The 18,615-nt window shown below is 41.4% G+C and overlaps 1 protein-coding gene across 4 annotated transcripts in view; it reads right to left on the bottom strand.

Annotated features, from left to right (window-relative positions):
• Positions 1-18,615, bottom strand: part of PLCH1 (phospholipase C eta 1) — an 80,590-nt gene that overhangs the window by 45,654 nt on the left and 16,321 nt on the right. Inside the window, exon 1 of one of the 4 annotated variants that reach the window (XM_054835190.1) lies at positions 12,255-12,368. The exons of the other annotated variants lie outside the window; for them this stretch is intronic. Within the exon in view, the coding sequence (XP_054691165.1) occupies positions 12,255-12,297 (43 nt within the window). The 5' untranslated portion in view covers positions 12,298-12,368. Of the gene's footprint in view, positions 1-12,254; positions 12,369-18,615 lie in introns of those variants that run through there. 4 annotated transcript variants of the gene reach the window in all.

Raw genomic sequence — 18,615 nt, 5'->3', positions numbered from 1 at the left:
AGTATTTTATAGTTGTTCCATGCTTATCTCATTTAAGTATTTTTATATTATTATACACAATACTGTAATTTTAAACCCCAGTACTCCGGAAATTTTGAATGGTGAGATTATCATTGAAACTCTGCATTCCTTTGGGCTCGGCAATCCTTTAGCTGGTATCTTGTGCTTTTGACACAGTTAGAACTGTTAACAGAATTATAAATACACAATCCCTCCTCCCTACCACATACATTTACACCCTCTCCATCCTGCTTCCAAATTTCAAGCACATACTGTGATGACTTCCTTTTATCCACCCATCCCCATCCATGCCAATAAGGCTTTGTTTCTCTATGTTTTGACTAAAATACATGCATCTCTTCCATTTCATCTCACATCTTCCCTCCTACAGTTTTCCAAACACTAGGATCAAGATACCATTTCCTCTTGATCTCAGTATATATCCATGCTCTTAAATTACCCTCTCCTGTTTTTATCCATTGACAGTCTCTCCTCACTTGATATCACTCCAAATTCACTTCCCAGATGATTTATTTACACTCTGGCTGGCTCCCAAATACTATCTGGGTCTGTCTTTATCTCTTCTTATCACCCTTCTTCTCTTCACCACTTCTCTCTTCAGTACTCCTCTTGGTATCACCACAAAGACTAATACACCCTCTCACTCCTCTCAGCCAGAGCTAGGATTTATTTTCTCATCTCCTGACACCTCGCAAAGCACGTTGTAGTGGCCCTGCTGGGTTCATCTCCACGGCAGAAGCTTGGCCAGAACACATCTTCCAGCAGAGACCCACGCAACCCTGAGGCCACCGATGAAGGAGAACAAGCCTGCTGCTCCTTCCAAAGTGCCTCTGGGTCAGACACAGTCAGAGCAGCACCCTAAACATCAGCCAGACATGGGGCAAACAGCCATTGTCACTGGACCAACTTCCCCTGGCTCCCTCACACAAAGCCCTTTTTGTTGGCAAGCCAAACTCCACATCAAAAAACTACATCAGAAGTGGTGTTTTTGCCGAGTTGTCACCTTTTTTGGAGGAATGAGAGGACCCAGGTTGAGCTGAACAGAACCAAACTCTTCTGAAAGCATCACAGTTGTGCTTGAGTGCAATAAATTTGTCCTTTATTATGTCCATATATATGGCCTTCTCTGAATCATCACGCATATCAAATGAATGGGTGGGTTTGGAAGTGCTCTAAGATGAGCCAGAGAAGTGACATAAATCAACCAGAGACAGACGTTTTACAGTATCCACACATTGACTGGGGCAGTTTTAACTTGTACCTATCTGAAGATGCACAAAGTACCAGGAAGACGTGGGATGGAAAACTCAGAATCTTAACGAAGAAAGGTTAACTGAAGCAAAAAAAAGTCTCTAAAACTTACTACGTATATATATACACATACATATACCTTCTCTTGGCAGACTGAGCCTTACACTTTGGAACGGAGTTTGGATCAATTTGCCTTGGATTCATAGCCAACAGAATTGTTCTCCAGCACAGGAATAAGGCTCTCCATAAGAAAAGGCTGTGCCAGGCTGCGTGGATACGCAAATTTGAGCTGCTACATTAACCTCGCATACAAACTGCATGCATGTTTTTATTTCACTATTAGAGTGATTGATTGCAACAGGGTTTTAGCTCAGGAAAAGGTTTAGCAACAGGCTACTCAACACAGAAAATCTGCTTCTTTGCACCTAAGCCTATCAGTTTTTATTAATAAAAGTCTTACAAAATTAACTAATTCTCACATAAGTCTTTCTATTATCATCAGCTCAGTTGTCATAGGAGAAAACTGGGTTTCACTAAGATGTTGTTGAGGACCGCTAGCAAAAGGCAGAAGAAAGAGGACTTTTTTTTAATGTAAAAAAAGCAGAAAATGGGCCACACTCAGATAATTACAGCCAAGAAAACCACAGGAAAAATAATCATAAAAGGCAATGCAGTCTCCTCTTCACTGTTTCAATTGCCTACACATTTCTACATCACATTTGTAATTGTTATAGATGCATTTCACATTCATGTTTTCAGACAGACTTCAGAATCAGTTATACGGAACAGATCAGATTTCAAAACACTTTTTCCACAAGTAGAGTGGAAGAAATCCAGTTCCTGCCAAACATCTCAACATTCTCCATTTCTCAAATGCCATCTGCGATAAGCCTAGTGCCCAAGTAAGCACCATCTTTTCTGCCTGCACTCTTCCAGTTCCAAGGAAATACCATCAGAATGCAAGCCTTTAAAGAAGAATAGTAAACGTGCAAGAGTTCATTGCATCATGCCTACTGTGTAGGTGTTAATAACAGAAAGAATCCACTTCAAAAAACAGACTACGGTAATAGAAATGCCACACCATTCATAAGCCCATTGGATTTCAACTCTGCAAAGCATTTACCAAATACACCATCCTCTCCTTTAAACTATTTATAAAATATAAGCACACAAAGAAACAAAGTCTTCCTTCAAATCTATTCCTAATATGCTAATTTCAGTCTCTAGCCAGGCATTCACAAGAGACAGACACCGCACATTAGCATCTGAATAAGGTGAAGTTATTGAACAGAGGCAGTTCAAAATAAAGCTCCAGAAGAGCAATTCAAGAATGCTTTCACTAAGGAATAGGAAAACTGGTTCCAGAAAAAAAAAAAAATTTAATCCTCTAGATAAATCACAAATACTGAGTAAATGCAGCAGCTCCTTGATGCAGACATATATTAAAATTTGAGAAAGCAAGACATGTTTTCCATTACATGGTATTTTTCTAACACAAGGACTAGCTGTACAGTTTTTGCCCGAAGTCTGAAAATGAATTAAGTTAAACTAGAATACAACATAGTTTGTGTTAAAAGAACAAAATTATTCTAGAAATACAAATAAAATATTATGCTTATGCATCGTATATTTAAAGCTTTATGTTCAAATGAAAAAATCTGAAAACTACAAAGTCACTCTTCTGTTTCCAGAGTTATGCAAACTTATTCTTGACAGTCTAAAATCATCCTAACAGACATCCTGTAGTTTAACAGGTTTTAACAATACTGAGATACCAGTCTATTTTGCCTCCCAAAATAACCATTTAAACAAACCAGACCTGAATTCAAAGAGCATTTTTCAATTTTTCATTCAAGCCACGATAATCATTGCTAGTAGCACACACATCTTTTCCAAAGGAGCTGCCTCTCTATCGAATGGTAAACCAGATACAAACCCATCTGTGCCAGCTGGACTTTTTCTGAAGTGGCCACACTCCCCAGCACATGGCAGACCTCTGAAGCCAGGAGAAAAGCCATCCGAGCCCTCGGTAAGTCCAGATGTTACCTGAAATCTTGCACGTTAGACAGATGCTATTTATTCTACCTGACAACACTGCTCCTTGCTGCTGAATAAATCAAGCTGCTGCCTGGGAACACTAAGCTGGAACTCTGACCGCTAACCAGACGCGGCCTTACGTTCAAAAAGCACTCTAATCCGCCCCAAATCAGCCAACGCTACCTTCCGTCCAACTCTGCTCTAATCTATCCCCATGTGCAATCAGGTCTTTAATAACAAGGGAATAGCTTAGCACTGCGCCCTGTGAGAATCTCACAGAAAGTTACAGCTCTGTTCACAAGTTTAACAGCCATTCCCTGTACGAGTCCTCTTTTTCAATAGTTTGCAATTAATTTGGTTTAATTCTCAACAGTGACAGTCATGGCATGCACATCTGCCTGCTGTTGTGCTTTACTACAAAGCCTTTAAGGCATGCTGGTCCCTTTAGTTGATACTAGAAGGAAAATATTTAGGGAATGAAAACATTATCCCTGGTGGCACTTTCAGTAAAATAGAATTGCACTTTGATATACAGGACACATCACAGCGGTGAAACAAACATCCCCTCCCCACAAAACACGCTCATCCAAGACTAAATAAATATGCTAGTCACTTCAGAGCTGGAGCTAACAGGCAGGCACCGTGCAGGAGCAGCACCGGTACCCGAAGGACACCGGCTGGGATGCTCGGTGTGCACCAGCTGCCCCCATCGCCTGCACGTGACAGCCAACATTGCTCCGAGATTTTCTGAGTTGCTCCAACTCCAGAACACTTGGTCTTGCTGTGCCCTTAGCCCTGAAAAGCTTCCCCAGCCCTTTGTTTCAGTCACGTAACCCTGAAAATAAGCAGCAGCAGGCTTGAGATTTTTTTGCTGCTATGTTTTGGGCTTTAGTTATTCAAGAGAATACTATTACCTAACCATTAGTGGTAAAACTCTCTATTGGCAAAAGCCTGCAGCAAAATCTTGATGGAGTACAGGTTTTGGGTGAACAGGGGTTTATTTCACTTTTTTTAGCCAGTTTCAGTGGGATTTCACTTTAAAAATCATTATTTTTTCCACCATTGCCTTTAAAGAACCATTACTTGCAAAGGGATGATGTTAACTATTTCAACAACAACAACAAGCCAATAAAACCTACTTTGGCAAAGGGCAGTGTGTGCAACTGCTACACGCAAACAGCTCAAGTGTTCACAGCAAACCCTTAGTAAGTTAATACAGTAGGCCTTTAACAAAAATACAGTAGGATGTGAATATATTTAACAGCTTTAGGAAGAGTGTCCTACAACTGAGTATAAAGATTACACCACTCAGGTTGAGAGACAGATGGTCTTTCTTTATAAAAAGAAATAAAAAAAAAATTTACTGCTGTCCACAAAACCAGTTCTTTCCTAAATTTCCCCATTACATTACTATATTTTAAGAAATTAATATTTCAAAGGTCAACCGAAAGAAAAAAGGTTTAGTCTCTTGTCTTGCTTTTATGGACTTAATGTTACAGCCATCTGAAAAACCAGAAAGATTAAATAAGGTATAAAGAGCATTACCAAATGATGAGAAGTATAATTATGAAAGAGGATATAAACTGTGTTTCTAAATTATATGCAGCAAGCTGCATTAAGCCAACATTAAGCTTGAGGAGATAAAAGAAACCCATAAAATGCAGAAGTCACTTTTTCAATTGCAACATCAGCTCTTCTCCCCTACATTCAATATTTTTTGTTTTACTACATACTTTGCAGATATATTGTTCATTTCTTTCTTCAGAGAGGGAAAAAAACCCCAAAGACCCCCATGACCACCACCACTAGTGGTGGTCTTGGCAGTGTTAAGTTAATGATTGGACTTGATCTTAAAGGTCTTTTCCAACCAAAACGAGTCTGTGACCGCCAGCACTTCTGTGGACATCTCCTGTGATTCACTGTGTTGCAGTCTCCCAAGAACCAGAACAAGATCCTACACCTCATCACCCTAAGGTAACTGCTCTTACACTACAGAAAACATGGTTTATTTTACTTTATTCAAACCCCCAAGTGTCATCATAGGAATTCTCCCAAGTTCTCAGATTTAAAATTACAGAAACTGAACTCTGAGTGTGGCTGTTATATAAGAAGTAGAATAGAAAAGAATATTTTCAGTTGGAAGGACCCTACAACAATCCCCTAATGCAACTGCCTGACCACTTCGGGGCTGACCAAAAGTTACAGCACGTTATGAAGGGCATTGTCCAAGCAGACAGTTGGTGGGTGACAGAGGAGTCCCAGCATGCTCCCGTCGCTGGAATCATGTATCTGGATCCAGCTTGGAGTCCATTTTTTATTGACATAGATGCACATTCCCAGAAGCAGGCACAGAAAAACATGCAAAGAAAAAAGCGCACACACGCCCGAACTAGAGAACAGTACACAATTAAACTATCATGATTCAAGTAGGGAAGATACTCCGGATGCCATCACAAAAAACATTCTTAGCTGTCCAAACTCTTCTCATCACCCTGTTTTGCAGTCATTTATTCATCACAAGTGTGCTGCAAGTTTGCCTTTACACTAATGCCATTAAAAGCCATTTACTCCCTATCCCCATCCCCCAGAGAGCACATTTTATCTAAATCCCATAGAACAGCACTAATATCCAGCACACCACACAGCTTACCACTAATATCATCAAATTGTTGATTGCGGTTTTGTTACATAACAGCCAAAAAGCGCAGGAGAGCAGTGATCGCAGAAGCAGGTCTAAGGGAATCGACCATTTGTAATAGCCACATCTCATATTTTATGCCAGATTTTAATTTGCTTTGCAGCAACTCTTCCAACCCCTCACGGAATTTTACATTAAGCTTCTTACAGTGGATTTGATCATAATCTCTGTGAAGTCCATGGAGATGAGGTGGACGATCTCTCACACTTCTGCAAATCTCAAGAAATCCTCAAGAAAGTCACACACGCCAGCAGAGACACCAAAGGCTGGTAACTACTCAAAACAATTGTGAATGGCCTACAATCAATGAAAATTGATAAATCTGAAAAACAACTCATGCTGGATCAATTTAACTCATCTTATTTTCATATGACAAGTGAAGGTTTTGCTATATGCCTTCTGCACAGCTGATCCCTGACAATAATTAGTTATTCTTGCCATGGGAGCACCCAGAGTCCTTTCCCAGCCTGAGGCCCCCTCCTCTCTTGCACTTAGAGATCAGAAAGGCACCAGAAGCATCAAAACAAAAGACTTGGCACCACAATATAATCCCAAAAGAGTTTTAATGATCCTTAATCATAAGTTTTGTTCCTACAAGACTATCTTTTATAGAGTACTGTGCAATGCAGAAAATTACTTGCTAGGACAGTGCCTTATTTACAGGAACTATGATGCCCTTTTTGAGATCTATGCTTCAGTACAGCAACTGAAATCCGAGAGAGCAGCCCCCAGATAGAGTGAATAATGCATGGTTTCCACCTCTGCTCAAGGATACCTTCCTTCTGCTAGCTCAGCACACTTCTAATTGTTATCTTCAAGAAATTAGCCCAAGTTTCATTCCAGCAGCGCTTTGGAAAGCAGCTGATGAACAGATCATGCAGCAGGCGAAACTTCTCTGTGGTCCTGCTGGACACTCTCCCTGCTGAAGCATCCTGAGGGCCTGAGGAGTCACAGGGCTTCGGGATTCCAGCTCTAGCACTCATCCATAAAGAAGCATCTTTGACAGGCAACCGCCTGCCAACACAGAGCTGAGAGACCAACTGTGCGACAGCTTACAGGGGAACGTTATCGCTACTGGTTCCTGAAATACAGTAAATATCTCTAGATTGTATCAAAGCTGCTCATTTTGAGAGCTCTGGTGCCACCGCAACCCAGCATGACTGAGGACTGTAAGTTTTCCATTAAGACTACAGAATTAGCTCTTTATCAACACTGAAAGCACAATCATTTAACCACAGACATGGCCAACTGCCAAAACACATCGCCACATCGGAGTGAACAAGAAACATAGATTTATTAAGCAAACACAGCTAACAAGTTTGCACATCCTAATCCTCATTAATGCACGAGGATCCCTCAGCAATTGGTGACGACGCTATAGAGCCAGAAGAAGCAGCAGCAGACAGGAAGAAAAGCAGGAGGGTAGTTTCCACTACACCTGCCAACAAGGAGGATGAGTGGACAGGTCTGTACATGCTGCCCTGACAGACTCAGTAGCAGGTTTCAGGACAAGCAAAGCGCAGGGAAGCATTTGGCTTCTTGGGCAGCATCCTCACACCGCCATAACCATTCACAAGGAACACGAGACCTTGTTCTGTGGGTCTGTGGCTGTATCTCCAAAGGAAACCCTAGGGTCTCCCGTTTGCTAGGCAAGCTTTTGCTCAGGTACCAGAAAGGACGTCAATAACTCACTCCAGAGCTCAGCAGTGCTAGGACAGGAGCACCTCCTCCGAGGCCTCACAGCAACCGATAAAGAACAGCCTGAAAGGCATCCCAGGAGCTATGCCTCTGGATGCAGAGCTCGCAGTGGAAAACAGTAAGCCACAAGCTCTTCCAGAATCCCATGTCTGCCCTCTAAAAATCAGTAAGTACATAAAGAAGGATCATACACCTGAGAACCAAGCGTGTCTTGTTCTAAGACTGCCTCTGTTGTACAGCATTAAATATCATCCCTGTTCCTTGATCCTTTACATACTACCCAGGACTTCAATGAAATATAATTCCCACTGCAACATATTGAGCTGGGTCAGATCCCCTCAGTGCCCCCTCCCCCAGAAACATATGCCATTCCTTCATATCTCATCCCGCCTTAACTTCTCCAACAAAACCAAACCAGAAAAGCCCCACCAGAATACCCTTCATAAAGCCTGCTCCTGTCCCCACAGGGGAGGTGTGCGGAGAATAAGATGTCCCAGCTTCAGCACAAACAGTGAATTCTGATGTCTGCAAATCTATCAGCAAATAGCAATATGTCACAGCAATCCTGGCACCTAGACAGCATCACAGCCTGGTGATGGGAATAAATCCCAGGGCACAAGAGCAGCTGTAGCTGCAGGATGGAGTGGGTGGAAGAGGGATCCAGTCCCCAGGACCTGGAGCACACTCGTCATGCCGGGCTGTGACAGCGACTGGGCTGGAGGGAACATTGCTTCCCCTTCAGGCTGCCAAATAAATCCACATCTGGGGCTTGATTAGAGAGTAGGAGGGTAAAAAGCAGAGTAGAACCGAAGGTGGAGTTAATTAACCTTTAAAAGTAATGAATGAAGACTACAGTGCAACTGATGACATGAACTAATTTATTCACACTCCTCAAAGTCATTTTGCTAAAGAAACATGTTTATCTATTCTATTCTCAAATTACCTTGGTGCAAGTCACCGACAGTGAGTCATCTGTGGACAAACAATGAATCAACAGTCTCAAACACCAAAGTAATTTTATTACCCAAAATAATGATGTTTTGTGCAGCTGAGTTTCATGCTGATCAATGTTTCTATTGGTAACATGTGAAGTGTCTCCAAATCAGTTATCTGTTATACTGCTGAGGATACCAATAACCTGACACAGAACAAGCACCAACTTCCTCACCTAGAGCTGGGTTTCCTGCCACTTGTATAAAAAAGCCAGCTTATGGTTTCCCAGAACTTTAATTTCAATCATCTAAGCAGCACACACACCAGCACCAAATACTGCCTGCACACTGAGAGGCTGTCCTCTAAGACATCACCTTAAGGGACTCCTGCTAAATGTATGGTAAAGAGGAAAAACAAGCACATACTTACTTACTCTTGCAAGTAAGCTCAGTGCTGCAAAAAGCTGTGAACTCTTCTTTCAGCAAGCTCCCTTCACCAACCCCTGGTTTCACCAAGCTACTGCATGCCATGACACTGACATCAATGAATGTTGATCCCAATATAGCATTTGGCCATCGTAGTCTTCATCAAAGCAGTGAAAGAGTTACTTTAACAGTTTTAAGTTTATGCCACATTGTTTCAGAAAGGCACAGATCTTCAGCAAACCCTAAGAACCTTTTCAGTTTCACATGATGACAGTGTTCTTAGATTTATTGAAAAAAAAGTGTATTTAATTCATAAGCACAAACAAACAAAAAAGAATACAAAGTAGTTAACAAGCATATAACCCAGTTACTAGTTGGTCTACCACATCCTTGGGTCTGCAGAAGCAGATTAGATACCTCTCATGGAGCCTTCAGCATTCAGCTCCAGCATCCCCCAAAACCTCACTGGTCCCACAGAGGGACCCGGCACACCCCGGTGCCACACAGCAGTGACACTCCGTTCAGGCTGGCAGGTGACGTGTTTCACTTCACACTGGGTAACAGCCTCACGCCAAAACCCAGAGGCTTTAAACCTTGCGAAGCTGCCATGTGCATATACTAATTGATTGCAAGTGCACATAATGCTGTGATAGATTCAAGCCATTATTGGAATTAAACCTGTGGAAGACCAAAGTTCTTCACAGGAGGAGGTTGATGCCTTGAATATCAGCTCAGAATGGCATGCCATTCTGAGCTAATTCCTTTATATATCACTTACTAGAGTCCATACTTAATACCTGTTTTACAGGTGCTTGGAGAGACGTAAAGATACAAGAGTCCCAAAGAACCAGTAATAATGACCTTTAAAAAGGCTGCCTGCGACAGTCTCTGTGAATGAAATGCAATGTAGTTCACTGCTGTTCCTCCGCTTAGCTGTACCGACTGCATCCCTAGTGTTCTGCTCAAGCAGTAACAAGAAGATAACTAGAAAGTACCACCACCCGTCAGCCAAAGACCCAGAACCAAGGGAAGCCTGTACTGCTCCTCCCACGCCATGCTATGCCATGCCATTAACATCCCACTGCCAATACCTCTTTGAGCACAAGCGCGTTTCCCATTCAGCGGTTAGCAGTCACGTACGAACTTACGGCCAAACCGCTGGCAGGTGCGGAGCTGCTGCTTCCCACAAGCGCTCATCACGGAGCAGAGTCTGACAGGTGGCCAGCGACGGCACACACGGCACCCGCTGCGTCAGTTATCCCTTTATCCAGGTGCTATCATACGAGCGCTCTTATGTGCATAAATTGTGCAAGGGGTGTGATCCTGCTGTTATCAGTGTCAGCGCCGGCAAGCTAAAGTAATCGCCAGCCTGAATAAGGGGGAGATCGGGCACTCTGCCTTCTTCCACCATCAAGCATGTGAATATACTCATACCCACAAAACACGACATCCGAACCCTGCGCTTGCAGAGGGCTGTGTCACCCCTCCTGCGTGCGGGGGCACCCCAGGAGCCCAGCCGTGACCCCACACGCACTGCTGCAACGCCACCAAAGTGGCCAAACCTGGACGCAAGGGACACTGCGTTGTTCTCGTTGCTTCTGCATCCTTTAACTGCCTCCCCCAGAGAAATGGTAGTGCTACTAACTGGAAAAGATTAACAGAAATTTAGCAGTGGCTGTTATATCTAGCTAAGGCAAAGGGACTACAAAATTATCTCAAACAGAATTTCACCATCAACTGAGTACTTTGGTATGAAACGTGTTTATCTACACACACACACACTTACATGAGCTTCAAAAATTAAACCTGATGCTTTTTCTAGGACTGTTCCAAAAAAAAGAAAAAACCACAACAAAAAACCCCCCACCAAACCAAACAACCCCACCCCTTCAAATAATCTAGCTCTTGTAAATTATTAAATAGAGGCATATCCATTACCTTCTGCATCTCAGAAAGCAGATGGAGTAACACCTGGTCTCCTTTACATCAAGCCTTGATGCATATGGTTAGGTAGGTTCGGTACAGTTCTGTGTAACCAAAACCTCCAAAATAAAAATACAGCATTGAGAACTGTAGCATACTAACTCCAACACAGGAGGCCCTTCCACAAGAAGATATACTAATAACTGACTTATTTGTATTTCTTATACAATAGCTGTGTCTATTTCCAGTAACTTTCCCTAGTTAAAAAAATATTTATGAAATAAAATCATCCATGCTAAACACAAAGAAAAAAAAAGTCAGTATCTATCGACCCCCAACACTGCCCTTAATTTTTTTTAACATGCTTCATAGTGGGCAAAATAGTATTTCAAAGTACAATCCGTGACTTTTTTTTTATCAGTTTGGTTTTAAGTTATAGATAATGTTGTTAGAAAACGTCTTCTGAACTACCCAATTTTGACAAGCCAGCTCTGCTATATTTATTTTGTAAGTTTTTTTCTTTAAAAGCACAAAACCCAACATCATTAAGGATGAGCAAAATACAAAAATAAGCTTTATTTACCATGATTTCTCCTCTCTATAGCATTTACTCTATATCCACTTAGAGGCTTTAACTAATTACCACTTTCCATCCAGCACTGACTTAAATTGAACAAAATCAGACAACATAAACTACAAGTTACTGAAGAAAGTTATTCAAGATGTCTTCCTTTTTTGTATCATCCTCCTACCGGTCTTGAAAAGACACATCTTTCTCATCCAATGCTGTTTGATCAGAATTTTACACATCATTTACATACGTGATATACTATTTATAAGTGCTACTAGGGAAAAAAAAAAACCAAAACACATAACCAAACAGAAACTCTTTTCCATAAAAAGCTATGCCACAGCAAAGTGACCAATAGATGAAAATGTCAAGAATTTTTTTCAAGGCAAATACATTTGTAATAATTTAAGATGACACACAAGTACAGTTTGTCCATACCATAGAAGCAGTATCTCACATACAATCCACGTGTTTTCATGGAGAAATGTACTTTCAAGTCAATACAAAAATACCAAGTTTTTCTCTTAAATATTCAGGAATATATATACATACATACATTTCTCACACTAATAACGTCCACATAAATAGTGAATGTAACTTACCAGTCCTAAGGATCAAGTTACCTCGTTTTTCTATAAGCACTTCCAGAAATGTTATGAGCTCTTACTACAGTAATTTCAAACTTGAACAGCCTTACCTTTTTCTGGACTTAAATTTTTATATACTTCAAGGTCTGCCATTAAATTTGTAACTCATGCATTATTGGCAAGTAGAATGGAAATTCTCACTGCAGGGAAGCCTCAATTTAATCTTCATGTCTCCAGAGCTGAAACATTTGGAAAGCAATCCTTAGAAGTACAGGAGAACATTGCCAGCGCTGCTCTTTATGAGGAACGACAAAATCTTCGTGATCCATAACAAAAAGATGGGAAAGCACAAATCCAGAGACAATACTAGGCAACTTTCTTCAAAACCAAAAAGCACAGGCTGAGAGGGAAGCTGGAAGCATCTGCTCTGTGCTGCTGCTGTGGGAATGCAAGAGCAGTGACTACTTTTGGTATGAGACACGCACGCATAGCACAGCGATTCAGACGCTCCGGGCATTAAGCGTGCGTAATGCCTGGAAAGTGGAGCTCTTTAGGCAAGCACAAGGAAATCCTGCTGGCACCTCGGGAGGCTGGTCAGGAACGGATTACCATACTTCAGTTAAAGAATGGGAGAGTGATGCAGGCTGAATGCAGAAGAGAAAAACCATCCTCGCTCCAAAGTAACTCCCAGCATCTGCAGCCACAGGATTCTGTGAGGCGGAAGGAGAGAACCGCTGTGGACCGAACTCCTTTTCCCCTAGGTTTTGTGCCCCCTCCTCCCGTCTGTCAGTAACTTAAAGGGGAACAGCCATTCTGCAGAATCAGGCCAGTTAGAGCACAGAGCCTGCAAGTGGTTCAGTCTGTGCATCACTGAGCATTTGATTTCGTAAGAACAAGTAGTCTCCTGTGAGATGCCGAGCACTAACTCTCCCAGTAGCTATAAAAAATTACCATGCTACTGGCTAAACACAGTGCTTGTGTAAACCAACTCAACGCAACGGAAGTCAGTAGGTTTATAGTCAGTGTGGAACAATGACAGAAACATTCAGACTTGCATAAATTGCACTTAGTTATGATGGAGCCCAAGGGGACACAGTGCTGGAAAGCATGGCAAGAATAAAGTAGGCTCCATACACGATGCTTTGCATCTTTGATTTACTGTGTTTTCTAATTGTTTCACTATTCAGCTGGCTTTTACACAGTGACCTTTACATCAGCGCACCAAAGGGATCCCCAGCTGTATTCTCAAAGATTGTGACAGCAATAAAAGAGGACAGAATTTGTCTAGCGCACGCTAGGAAAAAGTTACACAATAGACAGTGTGACTGGGAGGAGGAAGGAAAAAAAAAAGAAAGAAAAACATAGCTCTACATGCCTGTAGAACTTGAGTGAGATGGGAGGCAAGATACAAGTGGAGTTGACACGTTTTACTGAGAAATCATTATTTCTTACCTGTTGCTAACAGAAATATTAAGACATCCCACAGTTACCACATGTCACGATAGATTGCAGCATGCTGCAAGATATAGGTTGACTACATCTAGAAATCTGTACAATCCCACAAACCCACTGTCGGATTGTTCTTGGCTGCACTCAAAGTTTGTGCTTCTACTCACACTTCCAACTGAAGTCTCGCTCTGCAGAGATAAGTGTCATTCTCAGTTATAATGAGGGAAACTGAACAGCTACATCGCTACCCCACCACGGGTTCACACCTCAGTTCACAAGATTAATGGATGAAGTCATCACTCTGAAGCCTCTAGATAGCTGTCAATATGTTTACATTCAAATTAATTGATGTGTTATAGTTGCAATTCAACAACAACAAAAAATAAACTGTCACCACTCCATAGCTCTTGATATATCAGATTGCCCTTGATAATGTGTTAAGTGCAAATTACTCCACACTCCTATCATTATATTAATTACGGGAGGAGCTATACAAAAGCATCTTTAACACCAAAGCTGCTCCATAAGAAAGCTTGCCCAATCACTAATACATTCCTTATTATTTTGTCTTCAAAATAAAGTTCATTTTAAAACCAGAAGTGCTTAAATGCTATATGGATTCAGAAATTAGGGCATGCCAAGCCTTCTCTTGCTGGATTGTGCAATCCCTATGAAGCAGTCGTGGCTGGAGAACCAGCTGTGGTGCAACCCTGCCTGCACCCCAAGACACAGGGGATTGCCTTCCCTGCCCACAGCCTGGCAGCACCTGAACCTGCCTGTGGCACCGGGCAGCTGCCGCATCCCCATTCACAATTAAAGAAAAGTGATTACCAAAAGCACCAGCCTTTGCCAAATTGCAAACAAAGGAAGCCCAATTTTTGAACGCTAAACCCCATACCTCACAAGGCTTGGATTACTGGACAGACACACGACAGCAGAAGTTCTACTGCAAAATATTCATTTTCCAATAAATGGGAATATGATTCAACTAATAGTTTTGAAATTACAGCATGAAAAGAATATTAATTTTCTGGCTCATTGGTTTTTCTTTCTTCACTGTCAAAATAGCTGGAAACTGGTACAAAGACTAATTCTGCTCAAGAGGAAGTAAAGCTTATTAGAGAACTTTTACTTCTCACAGTAAGTAGACAATGAAATAAGAAGATAACAACATCTTCATATTCATCATCCAAATTTAATCTTAGACCTAAACTGCAATACAGCCTCCTCATGAAAAGTCAGCTAGCAATGAATAAAACTTCATGCTAGCTGCACGAAAAACTTGCCATTTTTATCAGATTAAAGCTTTTATCAACTCTACTCATTTGTCATGAATGAGGACATGGTTCTCTGGCAAGCTGACAAACATACAAAGAAGGGGGGAGGGGGGGAAACCACTTGCTATTAGAACTCAACAGCCTGATACACCAGCTCGAGACAGATCTTACACATGAAACTCTTCCTTTGACGAAAAGATGCATCTGGGGATACACACAGGGTTCTTAAAGGTAATTACCCATTCAACAAAGCACTGAGAAGCAGTTTCTTCAGGCATTTTAGGCACTTTTTAAATCTATGTTAACTTTAATAAATAAATTCTTTAACGCCCTCCGTGTATTTCGGTTACGTCTGGTTGTCTCAAGGAATGAATTGAACATATTTCTCTACATTAATCAGTATATAAACTCAATTATAAATTACTGCACTATTAACTTGTCTTGCTTTCCCAAGCATCATTATAAAACTTCAATTAAGTTCACTGTTTAGCCTGAGTTCTGCAGTCTATATCTGGCATCTTTAGCACTGTAGCCTCAAGCGTACGGCTTGCACAAGGCTTCAGCAGAGCTAATTATAAAGCATTGCCCATCAAGCCTAATGTATATGTGCAATTTGGCAAAAATTTAATATCGTCCCCCCAAATAATAACCAAAATAGACCATTTTACTGTATAAAATGCATTATGTTTTACTTTTATGCCCAATGAATGGGAACATAAAAAGTTCAAGATCACTGAAGCAAAAAAAAAATCCTACAAGAACTTGCACAAAAGCTCAGCTTCTCAGACTGAAATAGATGGAAAAACACTACAATAACACGTGCCGTAAGCAATCTCTTGTGAATCTATCCAAAACTCATTGTGTAACAGCAGTAGGTGTTCATCTAATAAAGGAGGTGCACAATTGCATCCATTACATTTGGGAAATCTTTGAGATGATCTCACAAAATAAGCAATTGACTTGGACTAAGTGTCTCTCCCCTCTTAACTTGGAACGAGTACAAGTAGGCGATTTGGAAGAAACTTTTGAAGGATGAGCTGGATATTCCTGAGAAAAGAGACTAAGAGCACATGCAGGAATCCAGATCAGCAGTCAGCAACTTCCCTTGCAAGTTCACAGGTCACTGCACATTATCAGACAGCAAAATAATTACTGAAAAATATTGTTTGCTTAGTGCCAGCACAAGACAAATGTTTGGGTGGCCTATCTCAAGTGCCATTTGAGGTAAGTGAGAGTATTGATATCCATGGCAGCACTGCACCAAAGCTGCGCTGCAGTGGCTCAGGACCTCAATATTGAAGTCTAGAATGAAGTTCCCATTTTTGACACTTCTCCTTTCCCAGGGCAGAAGAAAGTGTTACCACCACAGTGTTCTCCATCCATTTCCTCAGTGAGACATTAGAATGCAGACATTCAAAGCTACCAAAATGCTTAACATGACTTAAGTACCTATCTACCTCACAGGCTCGGCCCTCGGTTCAGCACATCCAGTCAATGGTCACCGAAAGGTGAAGTAATGGAGCAACCAAACCTGCTCCAGCCATTTGTCTGAATGCGGCACGATTGTGTGTAAGGACTGTTTCCCTTCAAGCAGAAGGTCTGCACCAACCAACATAAATTTTTGAATTAATAACCCCAGATGGTCAAAAGAGCGAGTGAATAAAAAAAACCCAAACATTTTAGAAAAAGCTTACCAGATGTAAAGTTAATAAATGCAGTGATCTAGATGCAGGTTCTGGCTGGGGAAGTACTTACATTGCTGACCAGCAGGAGCGTGGCCCACAGGAAGGGTTGCTGTTATTTACCCCCTCCTTTATACTTTTAGCCCCAAACATCTGCTAGCACAGTAGATGGATGTTTGGTCTGACAATAGAGACATTCCTACATTGTTATTGCCAGCAAATAAACAAAATATGATCCACTTTTACAGCTTGAAAACCCTGAGAAAATAAAAAAAATCTTCTTCCAAGCCTAGAGGCATGATGCACTTTGTATTTTGGCACTGTTTGCACAGGAAGGAAAAGAAAGTAGGTTCACCAAGTCCTCAAGGCTATTCCAAACATTATAATTGCTTATCTGCTCTATTCTACAGAAACTGCTAAAATAGCTTAAACCCAGATCTGTCTTCAGTTTGTGATTTTCTGTGTGTGCACACAGTGCTGTATCTTGCTGTTATGAAGAAAACTGACATTTTTGCTTCTAGGCAGATAAGACTCCCTAGAGTACAGGACACAGCAGCAACCTCCGCTTCTGTAACCAGAAATTTCAGACATAAACAGATAAGAATTTTAATATCCTGCAAATACAGCTATTAGCAGCTTTTCCTAATAAAATTATAATTTTATGAGAAATCCTTAGGCAATTTTGATGCCCATAGCAATTCAGCATTACACGTATGAATGTTCAGTCATTACTCGAAGACAAAGCATTAAAGCCCTGTGGAAAGGCACATAGTTGTGTATCAATACGTTTTCTTGCCTAACAACATGCAAGTGTCTCAAAGCGTCATTACACTGTGGTAGAGAGTAGCCTGATCTGTGTACAGCAGCATTTTCCAAATGGAATGGAAACACTGCTGTTTGTATTTGCTATTTACTGTACACAGGAATTGAGTTGGGACCACTTAAATAGTTCTCCAGCCTTATATTCACATTGGTCGATATGTTGCTTGCTATTAATTACAACTTCAGAGCAAGAGCACAGATAAGATGCTTTAACAGTTTTTCCAAAACTTACCAATCTCCACGTCAAAGTACAGTATTTTTTCCTGTGCCTGTCTACATACTCACGGACAATTTTTGACTTGCTCTTGTGCCAACTTTCCCCATCAGTTCAAATAAGCCTTTTCTTCCCTGAGCTTTCCCGTTGCAATGCATTTATAGTCAGCAGTCACATCCCCTCTCAGTCTTTAGTTTTCCAAGGTAAACAAACCAGACTCATCTCCGCTTCTGCAATCCTTTTCTCTGCCTGCTCCACAACTCCCCTTGCTCAAATACTGCTGACCAGAACAGCGCTGGGCCTCACAGCAGTTAACACCTTCAATCTTACTCCACAACACTCAAAATTGCATCTGCCTGCAACTAATGCATCACAAGAGCAAGGTGCTGTCCTCCCATTGCCATATCTTATATGCTTTGTCCTCCACCACCTCCTTGCTTGCAGCTGATGGTCTCCCACATTAGAGCAGAAGTATTGACTGCTCATCTTCCAGCACTCTTTGACATTCAAGCAGAGGCACCATGCACTCCAACAGCTTATACCTACAGTGCTGCAGTCTCACTTGGGTGTTTCTGCTCTAAGTTGGGGCTTCCTTTCCCCTTTGGTTGGATTTTCTGGGTTGTTTTTTGTGGGTTTGTTGGGGGGGGTTGTTGGGTTTTTGGTTGTTTCTTGTTTTGGTGGGGGGTTTTTTTTGCTGGGTTTTTGGTTGGGTTTGGTTTTTTTTAAAAACAAAAAAGATGTTTAAACTACTCCTAATAAACAAAGAGCTTCTGCAGTCTCATTTATGCAGTCCACAGGGGTTTCTTGCACTTTAACATCTCAGCTGGAGGTGCACAAAAGGAATACCATCTATTCAGGTTCTTAAAGCACTGCAGGTCTCAGAAGGGTATGAAGGAAACACCAGAGATGAATGCAGTTGAGTGGAAAGGTTCATATCGTGTGCCTCTGCAGACGCTTCCAGTCCTGAAGTCTCTCATAGAGAAAAATGTTCCCATGCTTTTTAAGAACACCAACTGATGTGGTGGGA

This window comes from Grus americana, chromosome 9 (genome assembly GCF_028858705.1).
Source record: "Grus americana isolate bGruAme1 chromosome 9, bGruAme1.mat, whole genome shotgun sequence".
NCBI classification, from domain to species: domain Eukaryota; kingdom Metazoa; phylum Chordata; class Aves; order Gruiformes; family Gruidae; genus Grus; species Grus americana.
The sequence above is the reverse complement of the archived record's forward strand: the minus strand, read 5'-3'. Positions and strand labels throughout refer to the sequence as shown.